Source organism: Tachysurus fulvidraco, chromosome 13, assembly GCF_022655615.1.
Source record: "Tachysurus fulvidraco isolate hzauxx_2018 chromosome 13, HZAU_PFXX_2.0, whole genome shotgun sequence".
Lineage (NCBI taxonomy): Eukaryota > Metazoa > Chordata > Actinopteri > Siluriformes > Bagridae > Tachysurus > Tachysurus fulvidraco.
The window spans coordinates 20,741,996-20,766,319 of record NC_062530.1 but is presented as its reverse complement, the minus strand read 5'-3'; the positions used below and the strand labels follow the sequence as shown (position 1 = coordinate 20,766,319).

The 24,324-nt window shown below is 38.2% G+C and overlaps 1 protein-coding gene across 8 annotated transcripts in view; it reads right to left on the bottom strand.

The window, feature by feature from the left end:
* sema3d (sema domain, immunoglobulin domain (Ig), short basic domain, secreted, (semaphorin) 3D) overlaps positions 1–23,407 on the bottom strand; it is a 31,791-nt gene extending 8,384 nt beyond the window's left edge. For 3 of the 8 annotated variants that reach the window (XM_027161854.2, XM_047822670.1, XM_047822669.1), the window contains exons 1-13: positions 23,149–23,407; positions 15,466–15,669; positions 10,608–10,765; positions 7,695–7,757; positions 7,393–7,512; positions 7,133–7,232; positions 5,228–5,356; positions 3,245–3,387; positions 1,848–1,962; positions 1,577–1,646; positions 1,073–1,217; positions 353–575; positions 72–160 (exon numbers count right to left, since the gene is read on the bottom strand). In XM_027161854.2, coding sequence (XP_027017655.1) covers positions 72–160; positions 353–575; positions 1,073–1,217; positions 1,577–1,646; positions 1,848–1,962; positions 3,245–3,387; positions 5,228–5,356; positions 7,133–7,232; positions 7,393–7,512; positions 7,695–7,757; positions 10,608–10,765; positions 15,466–15,580 — 1,470 coding nt within the window. In that variant the 5' untranslated portion in view covers positions 15,581–15,669; positions 23,149–23,407. Of the gene's footprint in view, positions 1–71; positions 161–352; positions 576–1,072; positions 1,218–1,576; positions 1,647–1,847; positions 1,963–3,244; positions 3,388–5,227; positions 5,357–7,132; positions 7,233–7,392; positions 7,513–7,694; positions 7,758–10,607; positions 10,766–12,877; positions 13,034–14,301; positions 14,408–15,465; positions 15,670–15,849; positions 16,019–23,148 lie in introns of those variants that run through there. The other 5 variants (XM_027161852.2, XM_047822671.1, XM_047822672.1 and 2 more) reach the window with 5 other exon arrangements.
* Positions 23,408–24,324: the final 917 nt, after the last annotated feature.

The window sequence follows — 24,324 nt, the reverse complement described above, 5'->3', positions numbered from 1 at the left end:
AAACAGTTAGAAGAGATATATTTAAGAAATAGATCTTTGGGTTTTTTTTTTGTTGTTGTCTTTGAGTTTACCTTAAACACTTGTAATTCTTCTAGCACCACCTCTTCTGCAGCCCAGTTTTCCTGTGTGATGCTAACCACCTTTAAAACTGAGCCAGCATCTATAGAATATACAAACACCAACACTTTGTATCAGTTTTTTCCCTAAAAGTGACTCATCTCACCCTCTACTGGTGTTTTTTGTAATAATTTTTTAAGCATATACATATTGTATGTATAATAAAAAAAATAAATAGCAAGTACTGATCTTATGTGCACAATCATGTTACATGCCAGTATGTATGTGATTTTACCTGTGCCCAGGAACATAACAGCATAATGGCCATCATCAGCAGAGACACGGTCTACGGCGATCTGCGTGAGCCGGTACTCTGTGTTGATCCTCGTGAAAATAGGCCGACCGGTAATCGGGTACACAGACTGGTACATAAGTGGGTGCATGCGGATAAAACTAATGACATCATCTGGGAAATCTTTGGTGGTCTTAATGCGTGGGTCATATGTGCGACTCGGACACTGTATGGGGAGAACATTTACAGTTAGTCATTTGCTGTATGCTTTATTCTAAAGCATCTTGCACTACAGTAAATGCTATGCTCAAGAGCCAAGCAATTGTGGATTTTGGCCTCTCAATTTCAGATCATAAGCTCACAACTCAGCTTCTGCTGCCTATTATATTTGAAATACATATATATTATCTCCTATACAAATATCTGAATATAAAAATATATACAAGAAAAATATTAGTGTTGTACATATAAAATGTCATTTTCAGAATGAAATAATTCTTAGGATTTATCGCCCTCTTGTGGTGAACCCTAAACAATATACATGCACCCAGCTGTCTATACTGAAAGTTACTCTCTGAGTGGAATAAACTTGTTTGTCATTGTGAAAAATACGATAGATATTTTATATGATATTTTAAGACAATGACAGAAGGTTATGCTATACAAAAATGCTGCTAATAATATGTGGAATAGTAAAAAGTGTTTAAAAAAAAATGTCCTGACCGTGCCAGGTCTTGGGTAGGGGATTTTCCCCTCATATTCCACCCAACGGTGATCTGGTCCCTCTTTATGAGCATAAGGCCCATTAAATACAGCACGGATGTCCTCCATATTGTACATACACACTGCTGATCCTTTAAAGATAGAACTGATGGTACAAACAAGAACACATACAACAGTAAAGGTTTATGAATATTGTGAAATATCAGTCATTAATTTACAATTGAAGCAATCTATGTTCTCTAGCTTTGGCAACTTATTTTAAAACAGAGAACAGCAAAACTAGAAGTCTGCAGTAATGAAAGCAAAACTTTGTATGCACTGTCTGTGTATGTTTGGACATTTAGATAAGCTGTTCATAATAAACTTGAATTCATAAAGTACACAACACTGTAAAGCTGTTGAGTAGTAAACACTGTAATGAAGGCCAAAGCTCGGGGTGGTTTTCTGCGTGGTCTCAGAATCATGCCTGTATTCTTCTAGTGACAACAAGAACAGAAGGAGTACCTGGTAGTAGTGAAGACTCCATACACTTTGGGGTTTTTCTCATCTCTAGTTGAAACCATAAAGATGTCCTCTACAATGCAGACATACACAAACAAATATATTTAATGTATTATATATATATATATATATATAATGCGTGTGGTTATCAGGTGAGATAATGCTCTAAGTACACTGAGTGTGTGTGTGTGTGTGTGTGTGTGGGTGTGTGTGTGTGTGTGTGTGTGCGTGCGTGTGTGTGTGTGCATGGCTATGTGTAAAATCACCCACTTACGGAGTTCATCAAAGTGTGTATCCACACCATCTGTTCCTGGGATGGAACACACTAGCCGAGCTTTGAGGAACGTTGTCCACTTGTTGGTCAGACTTCTCAAACCACCTACATCATTCTGAAACACACAAATGCATACACAAGCATGCAGACATTACTTAAGCATCCCAAATTACCGTTCATTAAATTGGGGTCATTCAAAGCCCACAGGTGTACCTTTTTAATAAACCATTAAACTTCTTTTCATAGACTCTACAAACAAACCCCATTACATACACTAAAGACCTCCATCTGTCCATAATCAGACTAGCTTATTTAACTAAGACAGAGTGGGGAGGAGAACTAACAAACATCAATTACCCACGTAGACAGAAAGAGAGAAAATGAGAAAGACTTAGGGTCTAAATCTAATTTCTTCTGTTAGTATGACTGAATATGTAGGGGCCTCTTTGTAAATTCTTAGAATCGGGTTAACTGTAGGAACTTCAGTAGGCAGCCTCTTCATGGAGGGATTTGATACAAGCATGAGCTAACGTCCTTGTTATTTCTCAAGAGTGTTTGATCAAATGCCTGCAAAGACATGCTATTATATTCTGTGCCATTATGTGTACTGAATAACACATTCACTTGAGAGAGAGAGAGAGAGAGAGAGAGAGAGAGAGAGAGAGAGAGAGAGAGAGAGAGAGAGAGAGAGAGAGAGAGAGAGAGAGAGAGAGAGAGAGAGAGAGAGGAACCATAAAAGGACTTTAAACACTTTAATCTTCAAAGATAAGTGAGTCTGGCCATAACTAGCTTCTTCCCTACTTCTGGAGCATTAAATAAATCTCAGGATGCATACAGCATTTATACAAATGATGTCAGTAGAGCATGCAAGTGTAAAGCAAAAGTAAAATTCTGCTAGCTCAAAAACCATTCATAGGCACCAGTGACAATGACAAATGAGTACTCAATGGCCACAAGTAAACAATGTTATACCTCTTTTAGTTTAGATCAAAGACCAGTTTCAGGTTTTAAGAAAGTTTTAATGGTTATGTGTATATAGCTGGTTTGGCTCATGCAATGAAACCTTCTAAGGTATTTCAGTACTCTCCTATCAAAGGTAAGAGCTCGTTAACACAATTACAGTCTGGAACACAGGAACTCTGGTGTCATAATGAACCATGGTTTAAACTCTGACTACAGAGCCAGCCGCCTACTGTGATTTACCTTGCTGACAACCCTGAGTTTGTCTGTTTTCAACAGATCTCGTCACATGGAATGTACCAGGAAGCCAGTGACTCTCAGGGGGAACATGAAATGTATTTGATTTGCTGATAAAATGACTGAATTGGAGAAGTGATGAGCGTTTTGATCAGGAGGAGCAAGGACGGCTGCATGTCTATTCCCACAGAGATTCTTACTTTACAGACGCGAGCTACACGGGACAGCACGCCTTTGTCCGTGGTGCTCCCTTCCCGGGATGCCTCGCGGAAGAAAAAGTAAATCTTGTCATCATCAGGGTTGTAAGTGTCTGCGATAGGATGAGCAGCTATAAACCTGGCCTCTGTGAAGACAGGAGGTAAATGCCAGTGAGCTCTTATTCATCAGCCTTGTAGATAAGACATGCAGAAATAATAGAGAGAAAAGGAGAATGAAAAACAGGCACAGTAAAACCTCTAAATACTCTCAGGTAAAACTATATGAATGTAATCTTTAATTATATTTGATGATAAATGAGAATTTGAGCACAGAACATAAAGTTTCATGCTGTAAAAAATAATGATGTATTCCTAAATCAGTTTTTACATTTGGAAATAAACAAATCTGTCACATTGATATAAACAAACCAAAGGTTTATGAAGCAAAAGTAAATAACAGAAGTGTTTTTTACATTTTCCCTGGTTAAAAGTGGATACATACATATGTTGTGACATTACACTTTAGAACCTCTTCAAAAAATAAGTTACACATAAATACACACTCTCTGTACACCGAGGGCCTTTGTACCTAAACCAGAACCTTACAGTAGCTAAGACAGGACAGGACAGGACAGGACAGGACAGGACAGGACAGGGCAAGACAGGACAATACAGGACAGAAGGAAGGAAAGTGCTTAATTTCTTCCACATAGACCGTGAAGAGGGAATGTAACATAATACAGGATGCAATGATCCCAAAAATGATATGATAAGGAGGGAAGAGATACAATGAGCTGTTGTTTATCACACATTTAATCCATAATACAGTATATAAAATATATCCATACATGAAGTAGCATGGGAAAAAAGATCTAATCTCTGGTGGAATTGGTAAAAGCAGTGTGTGAAACTTTATGTGGTTAAATCTGTTGTGTTTTTTGGATTGCCTGGAAATATTAAATTGTTATTGGTTTTGATTTCATTCCTCATGTTACTTGAGTGTTTGTGTGTGTAGGGTCGTTTCTGGATTTTCCAAGGGGTTATTCCGCTGGAATTCATCCTTTCTTCTGTATATAAAGAAGATCATTGTACTAACTGAACTGGTGGAACTCTGTCCTGTCTGTCTACTCATATACAGCATTTTTGCTGTGATTCTTGTGACTTTGAAAACTGGAGAGTAATTTTAAAAAGGTTATTACTGACAGAATATTTGAAAAAATATGTAAAATGTTATTTAAGCTGTGTACTAGAGCATATTGAGATAAAATAATTAATATGATATAAAAGTGCAGATTTTCAGCTTTAATTTGTGGATAAAAATCGGGTGAAGGATGTAGGAATTATCCCTTTTTTAAAGGGATAATTCACTCCTCTGTGGCCAGGTGTGTACTGTACTATTCCCTCATTATTCAATTTACAATAAAGCAAATAAAAACAGAATAGATTTTAACCGTCATTTGCATTTGGAATCAAAATATAAATCAACCTAGAAATAGCAAAAACTTTAGGTGCTGCCCAATCAACAAATTCGTACATTCTTAAAAAGAAAATGATGCACTGATGAGCTGTGGTATAAGGCAGAATAATTCTTTCACTGGTTAAAAAAACATCCACGACAGTTGGCCAGATCAAGAACACCATCCAGGAAGTAACTGTGTCAACATCAACATCAAGAGAAGGCTTCGCCAGAGCATTTATACATTTATACACAACTGAAGTTAGCTGCAGTAAAAGGCTTGGAAGAACATCACCAGAGAAGAAACCTCAGTGTCTGATGATTTCTGTGGATTCCAGACTACAGGCAGTCACTGACCAAATAATTTGCAACCAAGAATAACAATAAAATAATGTTTTGGTATAAAATTTTACTTTGATTTGATCTATGAAACACTGATTGAGGCAAATCTGACTGTGTGCATGGTTAGTGTTATGTATATTTGTGTATATCAGTGCAACATCCTGCATGTGTCTGTGTATAATTCTGACCATTGATCCAGTAGTCCTCTGAGATGTCTGTGCGGATGTAGTGCTGGTCTGGAGGAGGACCCAGAGAGCGACTAAACATGCTGTCCTTTCCCAGGAAATCAGACACTGTTCCAGCATATAGGAATTGATCTGAGAACAGACAGTAAATTACATGCACATTCAGTACAGGTACATGATGACAGTTATCCTCTCTCTCTCTCTCTCTCTCTCTCTCTCTCTCTCTCTCTCTCTCTCTCTCTCCCTCCCTCCCTCTTTCTCTTTCTCTCTCTCTCTCCCCCTATCTTTCTCTCTCTCTCTCTCCCTCCCTCTCTCTCTCTCCCTCCCTCACTCTCTCCCACCCTTGCTCTCCCTCTCTCTCTCTCTCTCTCTCTCTCTCTCTCTCTCTCTCTCTCTCTCTCTCTCTCTCTATCTCCACCCCCCCTTCCCTTCCCTCCCCCCTCTCTCTCCCTCCCTCCCTCCCTCCCTCTATCTTTCTGATACACACATAGACAATTTACTCTCAGTCCCAGCTGTCTCCAAGGCAACCAACCAGAAGAAGTTTGAAAACATGAGTTGCTGCTTTAATAATAATCACTACTATATGGTCCTCGTTCAGGCAAATATAATAAACATACACGACTGCTCAGAACTCTGGAATCCAATATGAAACTTTGCATATACTTTATATACTGCATGTTTGTTTATGTTTTAGTTGGTAGGATGTACATTTTTTCTGTTTTCTTTTTTTTTCTTCAGACATTTCACATATAAATAAGCATGATTTATAGGAATATATATTAGTGAAAATGAGCGCTTTGGGTCATTTAGCTGTTTAGTTCATTTAACAGCTGTTAGCTGTTTTTAAAACCCATAATTCCAAGAAATACATATACTGTATCTGTCCTTCTGTGCTCCATCCAAACACACACACAACTGCATACATGCTCTATTCTTGTTTATATTCTTCTTCTTTTTTCCTTTTTGTAGAGCTTATAATGCCACAGAGACAGAGATTTGTCTCTGTACAGATATTTTTACTGAGAGCTGCTGGAATGTGAGAAGATCTTTGCCAAAAATTCCAATGTGTTTTAACTTAAAATGATAAAATTTTTAATGACAAAAAAACAACTTTTGACAAATGAAATGTCTTCACTAGCACATGGAATTTATCTCTTTTTTTTTCTTATTATATCTGCCTTGAGATATTATTACCACTTACTACATTACCATTCATTCACTCATTCATTTATTAATTCTCAATAATGAATTTTATTATATTGTTTTATGTAGACTGACATCCAACATCCCATCCCATGTATTCCCACCTTACACCAAAACGTCTCATTTCGTTTTTAAAGATCCATAATTCCAAATCTTTTAAGCAATGTTGATATCTAGTATATTCCTCGTCCACACACACACACACACACACACACACACACACACACACACACACACACACACAGTCACACACACAGACACACACACACAGACACACACACATACACACACACACACACAAACAGACACACACAGACACACAGACACACATACACAGACACACACACACAGACATACACAAAATCAAACACATACATATTTCTATTTCACTATAATCCCTATTATGCCTTTGGAAACATCACCCTCAGTCCGACCCCTCTCTGTTTGTGCCTGTTGTGTTATAAATCTTTATGTAGAGTGTGAGTGTTTGTATCTCCCTGCCAGCACCGACTTCCATGTCCTCTAACGTAGTTTTAGTGCCCTCCTTACTCAGTCGAGTTTTCCTTTAAAGGCCATTGTAAACCCATTCTAGCTTTTACCATATCTGTCAAAGTCTTTGTGCCGGAGAAACTGCTTCTCAGTGTGATAAAAGGTCAAACTTGCTATGTGTGAGGCAGGAGGACATTATAAACAGTCCACACTCACCAGTAAGTACTGAAGCAAAAGGTTGGCGTGGGTCGAAAGGGCATTTCATCCTGCCTGACTCCATACTGCTGCTGATCAAGTGAAGCCCACCACCCTTTACCTCACAGAACACATATCAAGCAAAGTTAATACGTGGAACAGGGTATTAAGTAATTACTCACACAACTGCAACCTGCAAGTCACACTAAGAAACAGTTATTATGCAGCGTTTAGCTGAGAAATATGGACTGCTGCCAGTAACCTATAGCTTGACCTCTCACCTCTTTGTGGCCCCTGACCTCCAGGAAAGCACATGTAGGATGAAAGGCTCCGGTGCCACATGTGTAGACATGAGTACGGTTATAATTGTGCAAAACGCGTATAAAATTGGCACACTCAGTCTAAGAATACAAAGAAAGAGGGACAGATGAAGAAAAAGAAATCATTAGGTGAAAGAATAAAGAAAGAGTGTCTATGTAAGATTTGTTTATGACTTGCATATGCAGATTAATGAGGTAAAAAACACAATGAGCAGTTTGCAGACATGTTTGCTTTACAGTCACATATTCTGGGTGATACTTACGTGAGGGTTTTTACCAGCCAGGATACACATATCCACCCTGTCTCTGGGAGCTGGCCAGCTTAGCTAAGAAAGAAAACACACACATGCACACAAACACACGGAGAGAGAGAGAGAGAGAGAGAGAGAGAGAGAGAGAGAGAGAGAGAGAGAGAGAGAGAGAGAGAGAGAGAGAGAGAGAGAGAGAGAGAGAGAGAGAGAGAGAGAATCAGTGCTCTTATTGATTATTACTTATAGATATTGTTACTAAATGAACATTGTTGCTTTGTTGAAATCATGTGTATTGTTATATCTAAAATGCAAGGCTTAGTTAAACAATTAACACACCATAAACTGTCCACCATTAAATATTGTATAAAGGCAGCTATGCCAGTTGATCTTATCTGTGCACACATGTGTTATAAATGGCTTAAAAGCTTAACATGTACTGGGCCAACCTCTAACCTGGACCCTGAGAGTTGTCTCCACATGCAACCCAAAATCCCAGAAACCTTTCTAACTAAACGGAATCAGACGTGCTCGTGAGACGACTTTACACAGCCACAGTTTGAAGCTGAGCACGCTAACACACTCTGACAGGAGCCTGAAACCCTTACAGTTCCTCACACACTTGTGCACATGCATGCACCCGCACATGTTATGTGATGGTATGAGCTCAGACATTTATGTTGATTCATTTGGAAAGGCTATCATGCTCTGTTTCCCACACATACTGAAAGGTAAGACCACAAACCTTTGCACTCTATCAAACATCTTGCATGCTGCTGCAAACTCACACATCCCAGCAAAAGCATAAACACTAACATATTGCTTGAGAGTTCAAAAAGGGAGAAAGAGACAAGGCAGGCGGCCAACTAGCTGTTAGACTGTGCAGCTGTGTCTGGTCATTTTGATAGATCTGGGTGGAGTGCATTCTTCTGACACTTGCATGTGTGGATGTGCACATGAAGGGCTGTATGACAGACTATAAAGAAGTACTATGGTGTGTAAAGGAGAGGCTGTATTAACTAATATATACACTAGCTGTGTCTGTGGGGAGATGGTGACTAGACTAACTCAACTAATAATTCAAACTAGACAAACTAAATCTCCTTTGGAAATGTAGAATGAGCTCTGACATTGACACATCTCTGTACGACTGGTAAATGTGAATGAATATATGCAGGGAGATATCTTAAAACATCTTGTTTTCTTGACATCCATTTTGTTATAAAAGCTTTTTTTTTCTGTGTCTTCAGTCAAATGAAATAACTAAGAAAAATTCCTGGTCATGAAGACTTTCAGCAGAAAACAGCAGAAAACATATAAGAAATCTTTACCCCAAAAGCACTGACTCTGAGCTAAAATTTGTCATTGTTAAATTAATGTAGTGTATAGTGATGTTTTTTTATGTATGTGTCCGCTATAGATGTCTGTCTAAAGGTAGTAGAATTAGCAAAATATCATACATCTAATCTGCATTGGTGGCAATAACTGTCAGATATGGAAAATAAATAAACACCTTCTGCTAAATCATATTTATAAATTCACATGTCAGTGTAAATCAGACAAGTATTCCTAAATGTGTGTGTGTGTGTGTATGTGTGTGTGTGTGTGTGTGTGTGTGTGTGTGTGTGTGTGTGTGTGTGTGTGTGTACGTTAAGAGTGAGAGGGGGAGCCTGTGCATGCTCACTGCTGAGCTGTGACTGTCACAACACTATTGTAGCAGAGGCATCCCATGTCGTCATGGTGACAGTGATTGGCAGGTTTAAGAGGAATGATGTCTGTGGGACCCAGAGGAACTCAATGGTTCTATAGAGGGATGTCGTGGGAATATCTAGATCTGACACAAGTGTGTTGTCTTGCTTTTGGGTAAAACAAGAGATAGATGCATATATTCTGTTGCAAACATGAGTGAATTATGCGGAAGCACGCACACAGACACACACAGACACACACACACACACACACACACACACACACACACACACACACACACAATAGGAAAGCATTACCTCATCCTTGAAGATATTTCTAAGCTAATGACTAACACTTGTATCATGTTAGGCATTTATGTAGGGTTAGCAAAGTCATGTCAGAGGACCCCACCATTGTAATTTCTATTGTATTTGTAAATTCATTCCACACTTGCCTTTAGCAGCAAGACCTTAATAGTAATATCAAGACTCAATAATAATCATATTTTTGTTATGGAAATTTTGCTATCACTACAAAAACATGAAGTATAAAAACTGTAAACAATACGTTAGCCCCTTTTTTAAGACACTGCCATTTGTCTACTGACCATGTGCACACAAAATCTGTTAATCTTGTAATACCAGATTCAAGACAGTGAATGTACAGAAAACTCGTATGAACATGAGAGAAAGGACAGAATTTCTAATTAAGCGTTCCATCCTATCTTGCACCAGACCACCAGAAAATCACTCAGCGAGAAAAGAAATGAGCATGTGACATGAACCGAGGCTGAAAGTAACGCTTTCAATAAAATCTATTTAGTCCTGTCCATAACAATTTTAAACCTGCACACAGGCGTGCACATTTCTAATCAGACAAAACATACACACTGTCATATACCATCATTAATCACCACTGTGTGTATTGTAAAACAGCATACCATGATTTTTGGTTTAACTATAGTGCCTTACTGACTGGTTGTTATGGATTAATACATGGAAAAAATTCCTCACGTTTAGTCCCTGAACAGTCATAGCTAAAGTAACTAAATACCTGGCCTGCAGGTGTGCAGGTTGTTCTTGTGAGCAAATGTGTGTACCTGTGTGTGTGTGTGTGTGTGTGTGTGTGTGTGTGTGTGTGTGTGTGTGTGTGTGTGTGTGTGTGTGTGTGTGTGTGTGTGTGTGTGTGTGTGTGTGTGTGTGTGTGTGTGTGTGTGTGTGTGTGTGTGTGTGTGTATACCTTTTTAGCGCTCTTGATGTTGTCGGGGTCCAGCAGGTAGATGTGATCTTTGGCCCCTAGAAGCAATCTGCTCTTCTCTTCATCTAACAGGAATGTCTGAAACTGCATTCCTTCACCGGAGCCTAGAAATGGCACCAGACTTCTTGAGTGAATCAGTTCTGCAAAAGAGAGGCTGTGGTTAATAATGCAGACACGAAAATGTGATCATTTTAGGCTTATATACAACATCATTTTTAACTGATTCAATTGTCTTCAACAACTTTCAACATCAGCCTGTTCCAGGAAAACCAGGTCTGAGGTGGGAATGCACACTGAATGGGAAGTTTTTCTCACTTTGTTCCAGGCTAAAGGCTCTTTGCCCAGACATTTTGTACAATTAGTGAAACAACGATTGAACAACGATTACAAGCAGTAAACGAATCCAGAAAACATCAGGTGCGGACGCTATCTGCTCTCAAAGCTCCATGCTAAGTAACATGATTGATTCAACTTGTCATGTTACTTCCTGTTTCAACCAGACAAATAGCTGTTATGGTTATTGACATACAGTATAAACCTAGACTTATATGTTTGGAGCACTGTACTTAACTAACCTTTATGATTAGCTCAATGAGATCGTTACAAAAATTGCATGCCGTCTTATACGAAATCTCATGCCAACATTTCATGTAAGAACAGCTCCTTATTTGCAGGTGTTGCTGCACAGCATGCCAGGACAATGCAAATCAATGACATCAGAGCTTAGCTTTTCACTCAATTCCAATCTGTCTGTCTAACTCGCCTAATCACTCCTCGCATAATACACATCAGTTACTAACAGATCCAAGGTTCCCGCTTCCTCTCTGCTGCATTCCGAGGGAAACAAGCTATTGCCTCCATACACCTTTTATCTCGACATTTAGAACACAAGCCAACTACGTTGGGAAGCTGTGAGGAAGAATGGCCAAAATTTCAGTTAGTGACTGCACATGGTTTCCTTTACTCACAATGGGCTGCAGATTCAAATACATAAAGTCAAAAAGAGAAAAACAACATGAATTAATTTATTGTGTTTAAAGAAATGCACATAATTCTTACAGCTTTCATACAGATGCAGCAATGTCAAAATAGCTGATGTGCTTGGACCTGTCTGGTGCGCTTACTTTCAGTATGCTTTGTCTGTAGGTTTATGACACCATGAAATCACTCTGCATCATGATCTTGGCATTCCTCCTCTGGAACACACTCATTACAACACCTGCTCATTGACATTCTTACTCTCTTGCTAATTTTAACAATCCCTCCATTTCTTTCATCTGATTTTCGTTTTTTCTCACATGCACACATCCTACATGGCAATACAATTCCTGTGTTATTTTTTTAATGTTGTTCTGCGGTAGGTATTCAGTAAACCACTATCCTCTTTAAACACTCAAGCCCATGTCTATGAGTGTTATTAGATGAAAAGTCGTGTACGCTAGCTAATTCTGCAGTCAGATTGACGCAACCATTATCCTCCTGAGGCGTGAGGGTCCCGGGTAGGTTACCCACAATCAATATTTATACAAAGAGACCCTCGCTAAAAAACATAATATACCTCCATCCTGCTAACCTCGACACAGCCCTGGCTAATCTGCTCTGCAAACAGTGTCAAGTCAGATCCCTGCTGAAAGATTAGTGTAGTCCTGCAGCCCACAATATCCTATCTGTGGATAAATCTCAGGAGACTCAACCCTACGGTCGGACTCAACAGAATACGATTAGTTCTTTTGCTCTACTTAATCCCCTTCGGTTTGTTTATGGCCATCAATGAAGTCTCTTGTGCTACAGTTGCACATTGAACGTTACATGGAATGATACTGAGAATGTTGTTTTTTAAGGCAAATTTTGTTTTCTTAAAAAAAGTGTTTTCTTAACTGATACCAAAGCTTACTCTTTACTCAACAGTCATTTTAGATAACTAATTTGTTTAGATCTTCAACAACAACACTGCTGTAATATGGCCTGAATATAAACAGTATTTCACATTTGTTTGTTTACTGAAAAATTAATAAATCAATATCAACTTATGTCTAGACTGAATATCCATAATAAGAGTATAACCTGCTTATGTTATTCATCTCTGGAGCTTTGTACTAAAATGTATTTATGATTTTCGGAAATCCTACATGAGACTCTTCAGTGCAGAATAAAAAACATTTTTCTACTGTATAAATTAACTATTCTCTGAAAATAAATCTCTAAATAATGATGCCAGGTAGCATGCTGGCACAGTGGGTGACTCAACTAACCACAATTCTATGCAGAGCTCAGGTTTATTGTCTGTTTCACTGTGTTCTCCCTGTGTCTGTGTAGGTTTACAAGGTTCTCCTCCCACCTCCACTACAACAGATTCCAGGTTGAATGCTCACATCACTCCCAGTGTTCCAGTCTGCTGGATCCACCACGAACCTGACCATGATTAATGAACTGAATTTTAATTACTTTAATTTTTACTATTGCAGGTAAATTAAATGTAATGTTTGTGTGTGTGTGTGTGTGTGTGTGTGTGTGTGTGTGTGTGTGTGTGTGTGTGTGTGTGTGTGTGTGTGTGTGTGTGTGTGTGTGTGTGTGTGTGTGTGTGTGTGTGTGTGTGTGCCCATTCATTCAACCATGCATGTTCACCTACCTTTGGCAAACCCATAGAAAATATCATCAACACTGAGCCTCCACTCCACATAAACACACACATTATAGTGGCTATAAAAGCTCTCACTGTTATTCATCTTCACTTGTGGAGAATTAATCCCGGGCTCAGATGTGCGAATGCTTTTTACATCACATGCACACATAAAGGGCCCCATGGATGGATGGCCTTGAGGTGTGAAGTTTCGTGAAACTAATATTTCCAGCGTTTCATTCTCCATCAGAGAAGCAGTCTGTTCTAAGGTGTGCAGTGACACAGAAAAGGATCTGATGTTTTGCAAGTGTTCACTGATTCAGAGGTTCACTGATTCAGATGGCTTGGAGTTATTTTCACTTTCTTCAATGCCATCTTCTATATAAAAATCAGACACAGAGAAAAACAAACCTTTTCAAGTTCAGTTAACATAAGCCTGAAATAACCAATGATTTATATACAGACAGGTAGAAGATTTGAAGAGGAAATGGCCACTGAAAATGACTATGCAGTTCTTCATCCTAATGAGAGTCGTCTCTTCCAGGATGACTCCACCCCACATATACTATGGTGTTAGACAGTGCTCTCCAGCACCATCATTAAAACACAAATTTAGGGAATAATGATTTTGATCCCCAGTACAGTTTTACAAACATGTAGAACTAAGACCTGTGCACAATAAATATACTCTGGCGGCTTATGATGGCACAGCACTTTACCAAGACATATATGTTTTTTTTTATTAATTTGTCACTCTTCTATATTTAAACATTTTACAAGAAGTCAAGATTTTCTATTGACTCTCTTCTATTAACATGCGTGCATTTTCTGAGCATACAAGCATGCAACGAGCATTCTTATTTTTAAAAGAAGCACTATATTTCCTTGTATTATGTTTGCATAACAACCCTGTATACTCAGCCCATGAACTGTACACCTATATTTTCTCTAAGTTATACAATGTCAAAATAAATGGCACATTCCCGCCACTCATATTTTCATTGGCCTGAGGCTGTTGATGTAAATGTGGCTCTATTTTGAGTAAACCTAGCTTACTGGAGTTCTCGGTCCGCAAGGATTTTGGGAGAGCTTGAACTTTTTCCCCTTGGTGGCAAAAACAAACATGCTGCACGTTTGCGCAGCTCCAAAACCACACCAGAGTCTGAACATGAGACATAATGAAAGGAAGGGCAAAAAAGAAAATAAATAAACATGAAGAAGTCTTTAATCATTCCTTTTTGGATCACAGAGAAAATGTAATTAAGAGATTTACTGGTTTATACATCCATAATTACACATAATAATATGATGCTTGGCATAAATGACCCAAAACATATAAAATATTTAAAAATGGAGCAGTGCACACAACTCACAGTAAAATCCTACAGTGCTCTCTTAAATTCAACTGTCCACGGGCAAAAATATTTTTGTTTCTTTTACACCTCATATAGACTTCAATAGTGGCACAGATTTTTCTATCCCCTAATAGCTCCCATTATCCACACTGGATGGTGTGTAATGTGTTGTCAAAGAAGTGTGTAGACCTCCCCTTAAGATAAAGGGTACAGGATTACCTGGGCTAATGCTAAAAGCTTATTCTAAATTCAAAGATGTTATTGAGAGTCCTTTTAGTCAAATCAAACACAAAATAACATAATTGACCTTAAAAATTCAGACAAAACGAGGAGTTTGAAGGAGTGACAGGATATGTGGTGGTTAGGATATATTCCTGAAAACAGCCAGGTGTAATGAGAGGCTTTCAATTCTTGAAAACCAAACCCTTCAACCACATCAAAATGTGCTTCTTTTTAATGCCACCACACCCAAAAGTCTAAACACTAAATGAATAAAACGTCACGTAGAGATTCCTGTTTGTCATTATATGCTTTGTGAACAAAATGTGAAACTGCATTTATTTGAACAAACAAAAATCTATGTTTGTTATAAAAATAATTTAATCTGTTTTCATTATGCATATTAAACATGCTAATTGTGAGTGTTAATTAGTAAAGTCTACAGTACGTCTGACACTAGAGTAAATCAAGTATAGGGAATGATGCTTATTTGCAAGTAAATAACGAACCAACTTCTTTGAAAAATGGGTAATATATTTTTAAACCCAGTAGAGACAAATCCTGTAAAGATCCCAAAATTACCTAATGATGATTAGTTCATTATCCGGTGTCTCTGAAATATCAAGCAGTAGGTGTAGATGCCTACCTTTATAGCCAAGTTTGACCCTGGGGACACTTTCCTTTGTGCAATTTACATCATGCAGACAGGACAGTGACAGCATCCACATCACTCCCATCCAGACTGATGAGAAACCAGCCATTCTGGCGACTTCTGTGTGTACTCTCAGTGGTGTCTGATGTCCTTTTGCTGGTCCAGGGTCACTATCTTCACAGTGGGAGCCAAACAGCCCTGTGATGTAGAGAGCAGACAGTCTTGTTAACGTGTTAGGGGTTGAGCATCTCCGTGGGAGGTGCATGTGTTTGTTTGAGTGTGTGTGTGTGTGTGTGTGTGTGTGTGTGTGTGTGTGTGTGTGTGTGTGTGTGTGTGTGTGTGTGTGTGTGTGTGTGTGTGTGTGTGCACGTGTGTAACCTTGTTTAAGCCTGTATGAATGCTTGGCTTTTTTTCAACTATGGTCTCCTTTAGGCATCTCTGTCCATTTGACCACTTCTATATCTGATGCTGTCCTATTCAGGTCCTTCCTTTTGTCCTCGAGCACACACACTCTTTGGTTCCCTCACGCTTTCTGCGTCTGTTTGTCCTAAACAAAAGATCAGCTTGTGGAAGACCGCCACTTCCAGCCTCTTTTTAAATGCATGTCTTTCTTTCTCACATTCATGGTTCTCTGTTCCTTTTTTATGCTTCTCCACTCCTTTTACAACATAAATAGTATTCAGTGCTGCAAGACAGTGATGATGACTGAATTCTCGGTTCATTAGGCAGTAAAGTGGTGTGAAATTGTGGGGGAAAACGAATACTACACTATGAGAATTTATTCCTTATAACATTTTCTTCAACAAGGAATCATTACCCATAACTATTCTGAGATTTCCTTCACTTCCAGAAACTGGAAACTGCATTCCTTTGAACAAATGAATGAACGTTTGCGCAAACACACAAGACACTCCTGCTTTTTAGATGCATTCATTGTTTGCATTGTCATATATATAAAGAAAAGGGTCTGTATGGCACATAGGTCAAATTTGCAAAAAGAGATTAGTCTTGCTGTTCGTTCCACAGCAAGAATTATGGCTGTAAGATTGACATAATAGTTGGGCTTGGAGTTACTTGGAGTTATAAAGCATGCTCGCACACATTACATCACTTCACTTAGTTTAAAATGCTTTGGATGGAAATGGCAGAGCACACTGCAACCTCTAAAGTATTGCAATGCTTTACATTACACTTAGCTCTTGGCTTCATAATACAGTATAACATTTGTTTTCATGCACTATGTAATATTTGTTTGTGGGAATGTGAAAAACAGAAGAAGAGCAAAAATGCAACCCTGGTTGAATCATGCTTATTAAACACAATGTATGGAGTATGACTTTATACAATTTTTTTTGGCTGTATCGCACTTTTCTATATATATATTTAAATGTTCCTTCATTATCAGAAGATATTATTGCATGCTACTTTGGCTAAACATTTGGTAGCGTGTAAGCCAGCTTAATTGGTTAAAATTATATTAAAAGTATGAGGAACCAGAAAACAATGTACAGTCACCTTATATCTGTGTCACATTCAGCTGATGTAAGCACTTGGTTATCTTCTCATGTTGTCATAGATTATCTAATATATGTCAGTATTATTGTTTCCATGTTTTTGGACCCATAATTTAATTTAAACCTAAACCTAGTTAAAAGTGCATTACAGTAAGTATGACTAGTCAGTCATCGGTCATGGGTTTGGCATTTTAACGTTTAAAATGTTTGTTTGTTTGTTTATTAATGCTTAAGACCATTCCCATCACTACCCCAAAATCTACAGTTGAACATAGACTCATCCAATTTCCAAACAAGTTTTCTCAGCATCTTTTACATTTCCATGAGTCACTTTTACACATCCAAGGCCATGAGGAGTAAAATAAGTAAATAATGAGTTAAAATGACTATTGCACCATTAAGAATTCTGTATTAATATTATCTGGCTGAAATGCTGGAAATACAAAATGCAGTATTTTTAGAATCATTCAACTAATTTATTAATCATAAAATCATTAGTTGCCTTATCATTAGCTATGCACGCACAACTTGCACACACATTCCTAGCTGCAAAGTCCCATCCAAGCACAGGTCTGTTTACTTAAGGAAATTTTTTGAGCATGGTAGAGGAGATAATGCCATAGGTGATGGATCATACAGGAGCAGAAACACCCAGCAGCACACAGAAGGTATGGGGTGTGAGCAGAGAGTGGCACTAAGGTTATCCAGTCGAGTCATGCTGGGCACATGCAAAATCTCCAATACAAATGATGTGGCAGAATAATCTGTGGTTGTGATTACTGTTCATTATCACTAGGTTCTCCTGTCATAAATCATCTTACTTCTGAAGAACATGCTTATTTCGTTATTCTTTCCCCTTTTTTCTAGCTCAATTTGCTTCTCATCATCTTTCTTCATTACTCTACTTTATTTGTTCTTATTCTGATCTATACTTGTGTAGCATTAACATAATTTGCTGTTACGTAATCATGTTTTACTGTTTGTTTATTTTTTTTATTCTTGACAGTTATTAGCATTATTGCTCCAATCAGCAACAATGGCACACACCGGTTAGATTCTTAAGGACAACATGTTAAAAAACAAATTCTGTCTTCATTAAGAAAAGTGAAACATTTGAGTATTCACATAAAGACAAGGACTTGCTGAGACCAACTTTGATTTCTAAGACTGTCTCTTCCAGAAATGTACAGCTGCTTTATGTAGAAATAATCTGAACTGCCCTTTACTTGATATGTTTCGCTGTCTATAAATGTAAACGTTTACTTTAATTTCTCAGAAACTCTTTCTGTACTAATAAAGAAAGATCTCTTTTTGTTCCTACACAGCAAGGTTCAATCTTGAAGATTTTAGTCTTTTTTTTTTTTTTGGTGAAAGTAGGGTTGGTGTAGAATGTATGTATTTGAGGTACTGTTTTTCCTTGTTTTGATAAAAAACTGATTATTAGTCAAGACATCATGTGAAATGCTCTCTATGGTCTGCTATATGGTGAGAATTGTGCAATTGTGTCCTTAAAGATTTCTTATTTATAGTATTTATTGAGTAAAAGTAAGCAGATAAATCTAAATATCAAATTCACTAGAAACAACATCCCACGTTAATGACTAATGACATGTTTGTAAGCAAAGTGTGTGTGTTTGTGTGTATGTATGTGTGTGCACAGATAACACATGCTATTAGGAAAGCTCTGGTTCCTTTACTCAACAAGCCATTAATCAACGCAATATATAAACGCAATATACTGTAGCACAGCTGCCAGAAAAGTGTGTGTATAGTTATTACTTTTTCTTCTTTCATCTGTAATGCAAAATCTAATATAAGTTGACAGACTATTCATTTTCTATCAGTTTACATAGTTACATAAAAATGGTTAAACTTCAGTGATCAAATACACTTTACACTTTGTTACTCCACTGATATACTGTTTAGCCAAACGTAACTGTTGTTTCCAAAAGTGGTCATCTTGGAAATCTCTCAACAAAAACAAGAGAATATGAGCATTTAACTCTTATTTGAACCCACAAATAATGTTGTAATGATTCTCTGTCTCCAAATTGAGAGGTCACAAAAGGCACAATAGCCATTTCTCAACAGACAAACTGTAAAGACAAGTCTGTAACCTTTGAGAATGCAATATCTGTGGGGATAGTGATTAAAGATATCTGTTCATGGATCTCTGTACTGCCATTAATATAGAAAAGGCATTCGTGAGATGAAAAGCAGTAGAAAACTATCAGATATCGCTAAAATCTGGTGCATGAAGTAAACGCTTTCTGCTTTCTAGCAAGGATACCCTTTACACTTCCGTATTTTCTTTAGTCAAATCCATGTTTTAATGGCATGTTTTGAATCCCCCTCTTATCTATGCAGAAGTAAAACTTTCAGTTCCCATTCCTGTACTCAGCTGGGAGAGATAAATGTAGGTGTCTCATGTCAGAGAGAGTGAGGAGCAAGGAAATTCCTTTAAGCCAAAAACTACTGAAGATCTCTGACTGACAGACCTTTGGAATTATGGGTAACTTTAGACATCCTGGGAGGAACTCTGGAAGTTATAATTAAGGATTGACAAAGTGAACCTACTTTAAAGTGCTCAGATAATGTGTCTACTCTTTAGCGAAACTCTACTGTTTCCCATGTGCAGCTTTAGAAGGATCAGACGGTGAGGAGTTCACCCGCTTACGTACTTAGTGTCAGAGAAGAATAAAGCTGCTTTACTTTGTTTGCTGCTTGTTGCCGTGTTTGACAGTACTGTCAAGGGGACTTAGACACAAAGAGAGCCAGAGAGCATCAAGTTATTGAGTCAGGTTCATTTTCACACAGAAACACACAGAAACAGGAATACACACTTGTATACAAGTAATCAAATAAGAAAAAGTCTTTCTTTGTCCTTCTGTTCCCACAAACTTTCCTCTGCTTACAGTATGTAGCTTTCTGACAAAGACACACATTGTGGTAATTATCCAGTCAGTGTTCTGGTGTATGATTTTGTCTCCCTGAATATCGTCTAATGTAGGGTTTTTCAAGCCCTTGGTCCAGACAAAAGCAGGTCGCAAGAAACACAAAAATGAAACAGGTAGAAATCTGTATCTTCAGATAATGCTGACCAAAATACTAAATAGACCTGCTATGTGAGCTTTACCTTAAACCATGCTGAAACTGTTAAAGTACTGTAAATTGTAAAAAGCTCAGGTTAAAAATGAATAGACAGAGACCAGTGGATCTACAAACAAAGATGGCAGTGAGCAGGAATCTTCTGAGCCAGCAAAGAAATAAATTGGATTAAAAAATCTGAATGTTTGAACTAATAATCAACATGTTAGGCCAACATGCCTTATTTGGGGGGAAATGTTAGTGAAAGCCAGTCCCCCCACCCACATTACATGTACAGTACTAAGTAGTATTCTTCGTTCCTACTCAGTAGAAGAAAGCAGACAGGCAAAGCCTAGCAATTGTTCCATTAGAAGCATGGTTCATGTTGTATGGATCATCATAAAAATAAAAAGCAACAGCTCTAACTCTTTGAAAAGTGACATTACACTGAATTTTCCAGGATGCAAAAACTGCAGAACCAAAACTACAGTGCATGTGAATCTGTCATTTCACGAAAAATATTTCATAATGTCATGCAAGGCAGTTCTCATTATGGCATTGTCCATCTGTTTTCCACACATGTTCACATACTGGAATCTTCTTAAAAAGCAAAAACAGGTTACTTCCACACTCCAGGTCCAACTTTATATATTATCTGAGAGCATACGTTTTTGGCATAACTTACTTGATCCCAACCTGCCAAAAAAAACTATTGTAGAATCAAAGACCAAAAGGGTGTAACCATTTGTATCGTAGATCTTTTCGGTAAAATGATATTTACAGTATGATTTATACAGTGTGAGAGTAAGTCTGTCATATATCTCCACTACTAATTCGAGATGCCATCACTCACCAACATGTGTTGAGCAACAAAAGGATGGTAGACATACAGTATGTGCAATGCTAACTCCTTTGTTTAGAATGGCACAATGACCAAAATGATGATCAGGTATGCAGTATTTGTCAAGTCAAGAATTTGCAATTTTGCAATTTTGATACAGTACTAATATTAAAGCTTGGGTATTTGCTGATACCTGATGCTTTTGTGTTAAAACTCTAGCCAAGTTTGGCAAAACATAAAGGGTACAAAGTTGTCTTCCAACACAAACCGAACACACCTAACCACCTACTGAAGAAGAAGCATCAGATCACACAGAACTAAAACCATTAAAACCTCAGTGGGATCTGATTTAATAAACTATGTGCAACTTTTATTAAAAATTCCAAATCACTATGGATGCAAAAGGCCATAATGAAATGAAAACTGAAGAGATTTACAAAAATCCTTTGAACATTTGTATTTGTAGAATTTGTATATTATATAATAATATTTTTATAACAATTTCTTGGGAATCCAACAGCCATCAAGCTCAAAGGTCAGCAAATGCTGTTATGGAAACCACAGGAGGACGTTTGTGGAAAATTGTTACATCCATCCTGAAACTTCTGAACTGCTATTACATTGTGTTTTTTTCAGTTTTGCTTTGTGGGTCTCAGTTAATATAGTGAAAAATAATAGCAGTGAAGGGAGAAAGACAGAATGAAGGAGTGGGAGAAAGACAGCATGCAGACAGAAAGATTAGTAGCACCTCAGTGTTATGAGCTTCTACCACCCAAACACTGTAGTGGTAGCACACACATACACACACACAAACGTATGCACACCGCACATAGCGCATTCATCATGTTAGCGCTAAATGGACAGTTCTGTGAAGCTTTTTTCTGCTTAGGCCAGCTATCATGTTATATCATTAAACTACATTTGTTTATTAAAGATACTTACAAGTGTTTGCAGCTGATGGTTAAAGGATATTCTTCTGGACGTTACTGAGAACTGATAACGTGAGTGGAAATTGAGTTAATGTATTAGTGTTTCAATATCATTAATCATATCGACGGCTGGCACAAATCTCCTCTGCTTATTTACTCCTGACTCCTCTTCAAGCATGTGCCTTGGATATCTGCCAGAAGCAACCTCTCTTCTCAGTCAGCCAGTCAGTCAGTCAGTCACTCTCTCTCTCTCTCTCTCTCTCTCTCTCTCTCTCTCTCTCTCTCTCTCTCTCTCTGACTGACCATAGTTCATTACTGGAGCTTTCTCTCCAACTGCCCCTGTAAAACACCAGGGTGCATGAGGGAATCTTTCCACAAAGTGCCTAAGCATCACAGAGAGTTATTATCTGGATGAACATGCCGTGGAAAAGAGAGACTGCTCTTAGTTTTAAATCCAGGTCAGTGGAGTTTCCCCACTTCAGTACAGAGAGTCCAGAGAGTCTGCAGTTAACTGGCGTGCTTCAGCTTGGCTCTTGGCACAGAGGTGCGAGTCGGAGAAGAGGCGGACGGCGGGACGGCTGTTCTCTCATTCCTCTGACACTCAGACCTGATTTTTTTCCCTCCCTGTAAACATTCCTATCCCCAAATATCTGGCTCTGCCTGCTGAAACTGGCCCTTATAACCTTTTATAAGCCTGTTAATCTTTCATTAATTGAATTGCTCTTCCTTATCTGTTGAATGGAGTATTTGTCTTCCTCTAGGGATAGTGAATTAATGAGGTGTGTGAAGTTTGTATCTCACAGATGTAGGCACTTTAATAACGCTGCATATAACCTGGGTGTAGTGTAAAGGGAAAAATACTGTAAAGACAGTATTCAGTATCAAGGAGAAGGAGGGATGTTGTGGAAAATAAGAAATGAGGAATTATTCATTCTTTAGGAATTTTGTCCTTTTACTGAGTACATCACAGTTGTTTCTTGCACTTGTTAAAAACTAAAAATCTTTGTTCTACAACATTGATATCACACAGTCATCATGTTTATTAACAGGTCGCGGGTTAATGGATCTCTCAGGGATTGTTTTTTTTTTTGTTTGTTTCACATCAATGCCAAAAACAGCAGAAATAAACCTGCTCATGTGGTATTTATTCTCTACAGTTATTTATCTCTACAGCCATAAGCAGTTATAAAATCTGTAATTTCTGTAAACCCAGGTCTTATAGTGTCTGCACTGACTTTATCACCACTTTTAGCATTTAGCTAAAACAAGCATAAACAAACCATGAAGACGCCTCAGGAGCGCTTACCTTTCTGGCTGGAAACAAACTTTTATTTTTCCCTCAGGCAGAACTGTTCCAAGTGAGTTTACAGAACACCAAACGTCTGTTCGTTTACGGATGAAGTTTCAGCATTTTAATCACTAATTAATTAACACCGGTGGATGAAATCCTTCTGTGAGACTGACTCACTTTCTTGTAACGGATTCGAGCGCGTGCCGCTTTAACTCCTGCGCTCGCGCCGCAGAATCGTGCCACAACTGGAGAGAGCGCGCGTGGCCAATTAGCCAAGGGTGGGGAGGAAGAGAGAGAGAGAGAGAGAGAGAGAGAGAGAGAGAGAGAGAGAGAGAGAGAGTGTGTGTGTGTGTGTGTGTGTGTGTGTGTGTGTGTGTGTGTGTGTGTGTGGATGTGTGTGTGTGTGTGTGGATGTGTGTGTGTGTGTGTGTGTGTGTGTGTGTGTGTGTGTGTGTGTGTGTGTGTGTGTGTGTGTGTGTGTGTGTGTGTGTGTGTTCTATGGCTATGATATTAACTTAAGTTGCTGAATGAGTGTGTGACCGTGTGTATTCATGGTGACATACAGTACCCTGATCCAATGTGGACATGAGTCAAACTCAATGTGGTCTCCTGCTGTTGCAATCCTATTTACCTCATGGTTGTGTATTCTGAGATGTTTTTCTGCTCACCATGGTTGCAGATAGTGGTACATTTGAGTTCCCCCTGTGAGCTCAAATCCGCCAAGCCATTTTCCTCTAACCTCTTTCATCAATAAGGCATTTCTGACAACAAAATAGCAACTCGCTGGATGTTTTTGATTTTGAACCTTACTACACAAAATCTATATGAGCAGTTATTAAAATCCTTAAACAAGGCTGTCCGGCCACAACAATGATGTAATTGTCAGACTCACTAAGATCACATTTTCCCCCTTTCTGAACATTATGAACTTTCCTGACACGTTCACAATTGTATAAATGAGCAAGTGTACAGGTGTTAAAGTAACCAGTAATTGTAAACTGCTACAATGGTAAACAGTATATGGACATATATTTTTTAGAGCTATATAAGAAGCATGTATGTATGTGATTGTATGCAAAAACTACAAAAAAATAAACTCACATTTATGAAACTAACTGAGTGAGACGGACCAAGATCAGCTTACAGTTGACCTATTACAATGTTTGTTTATAGGCCAATTTTAGTCATGCC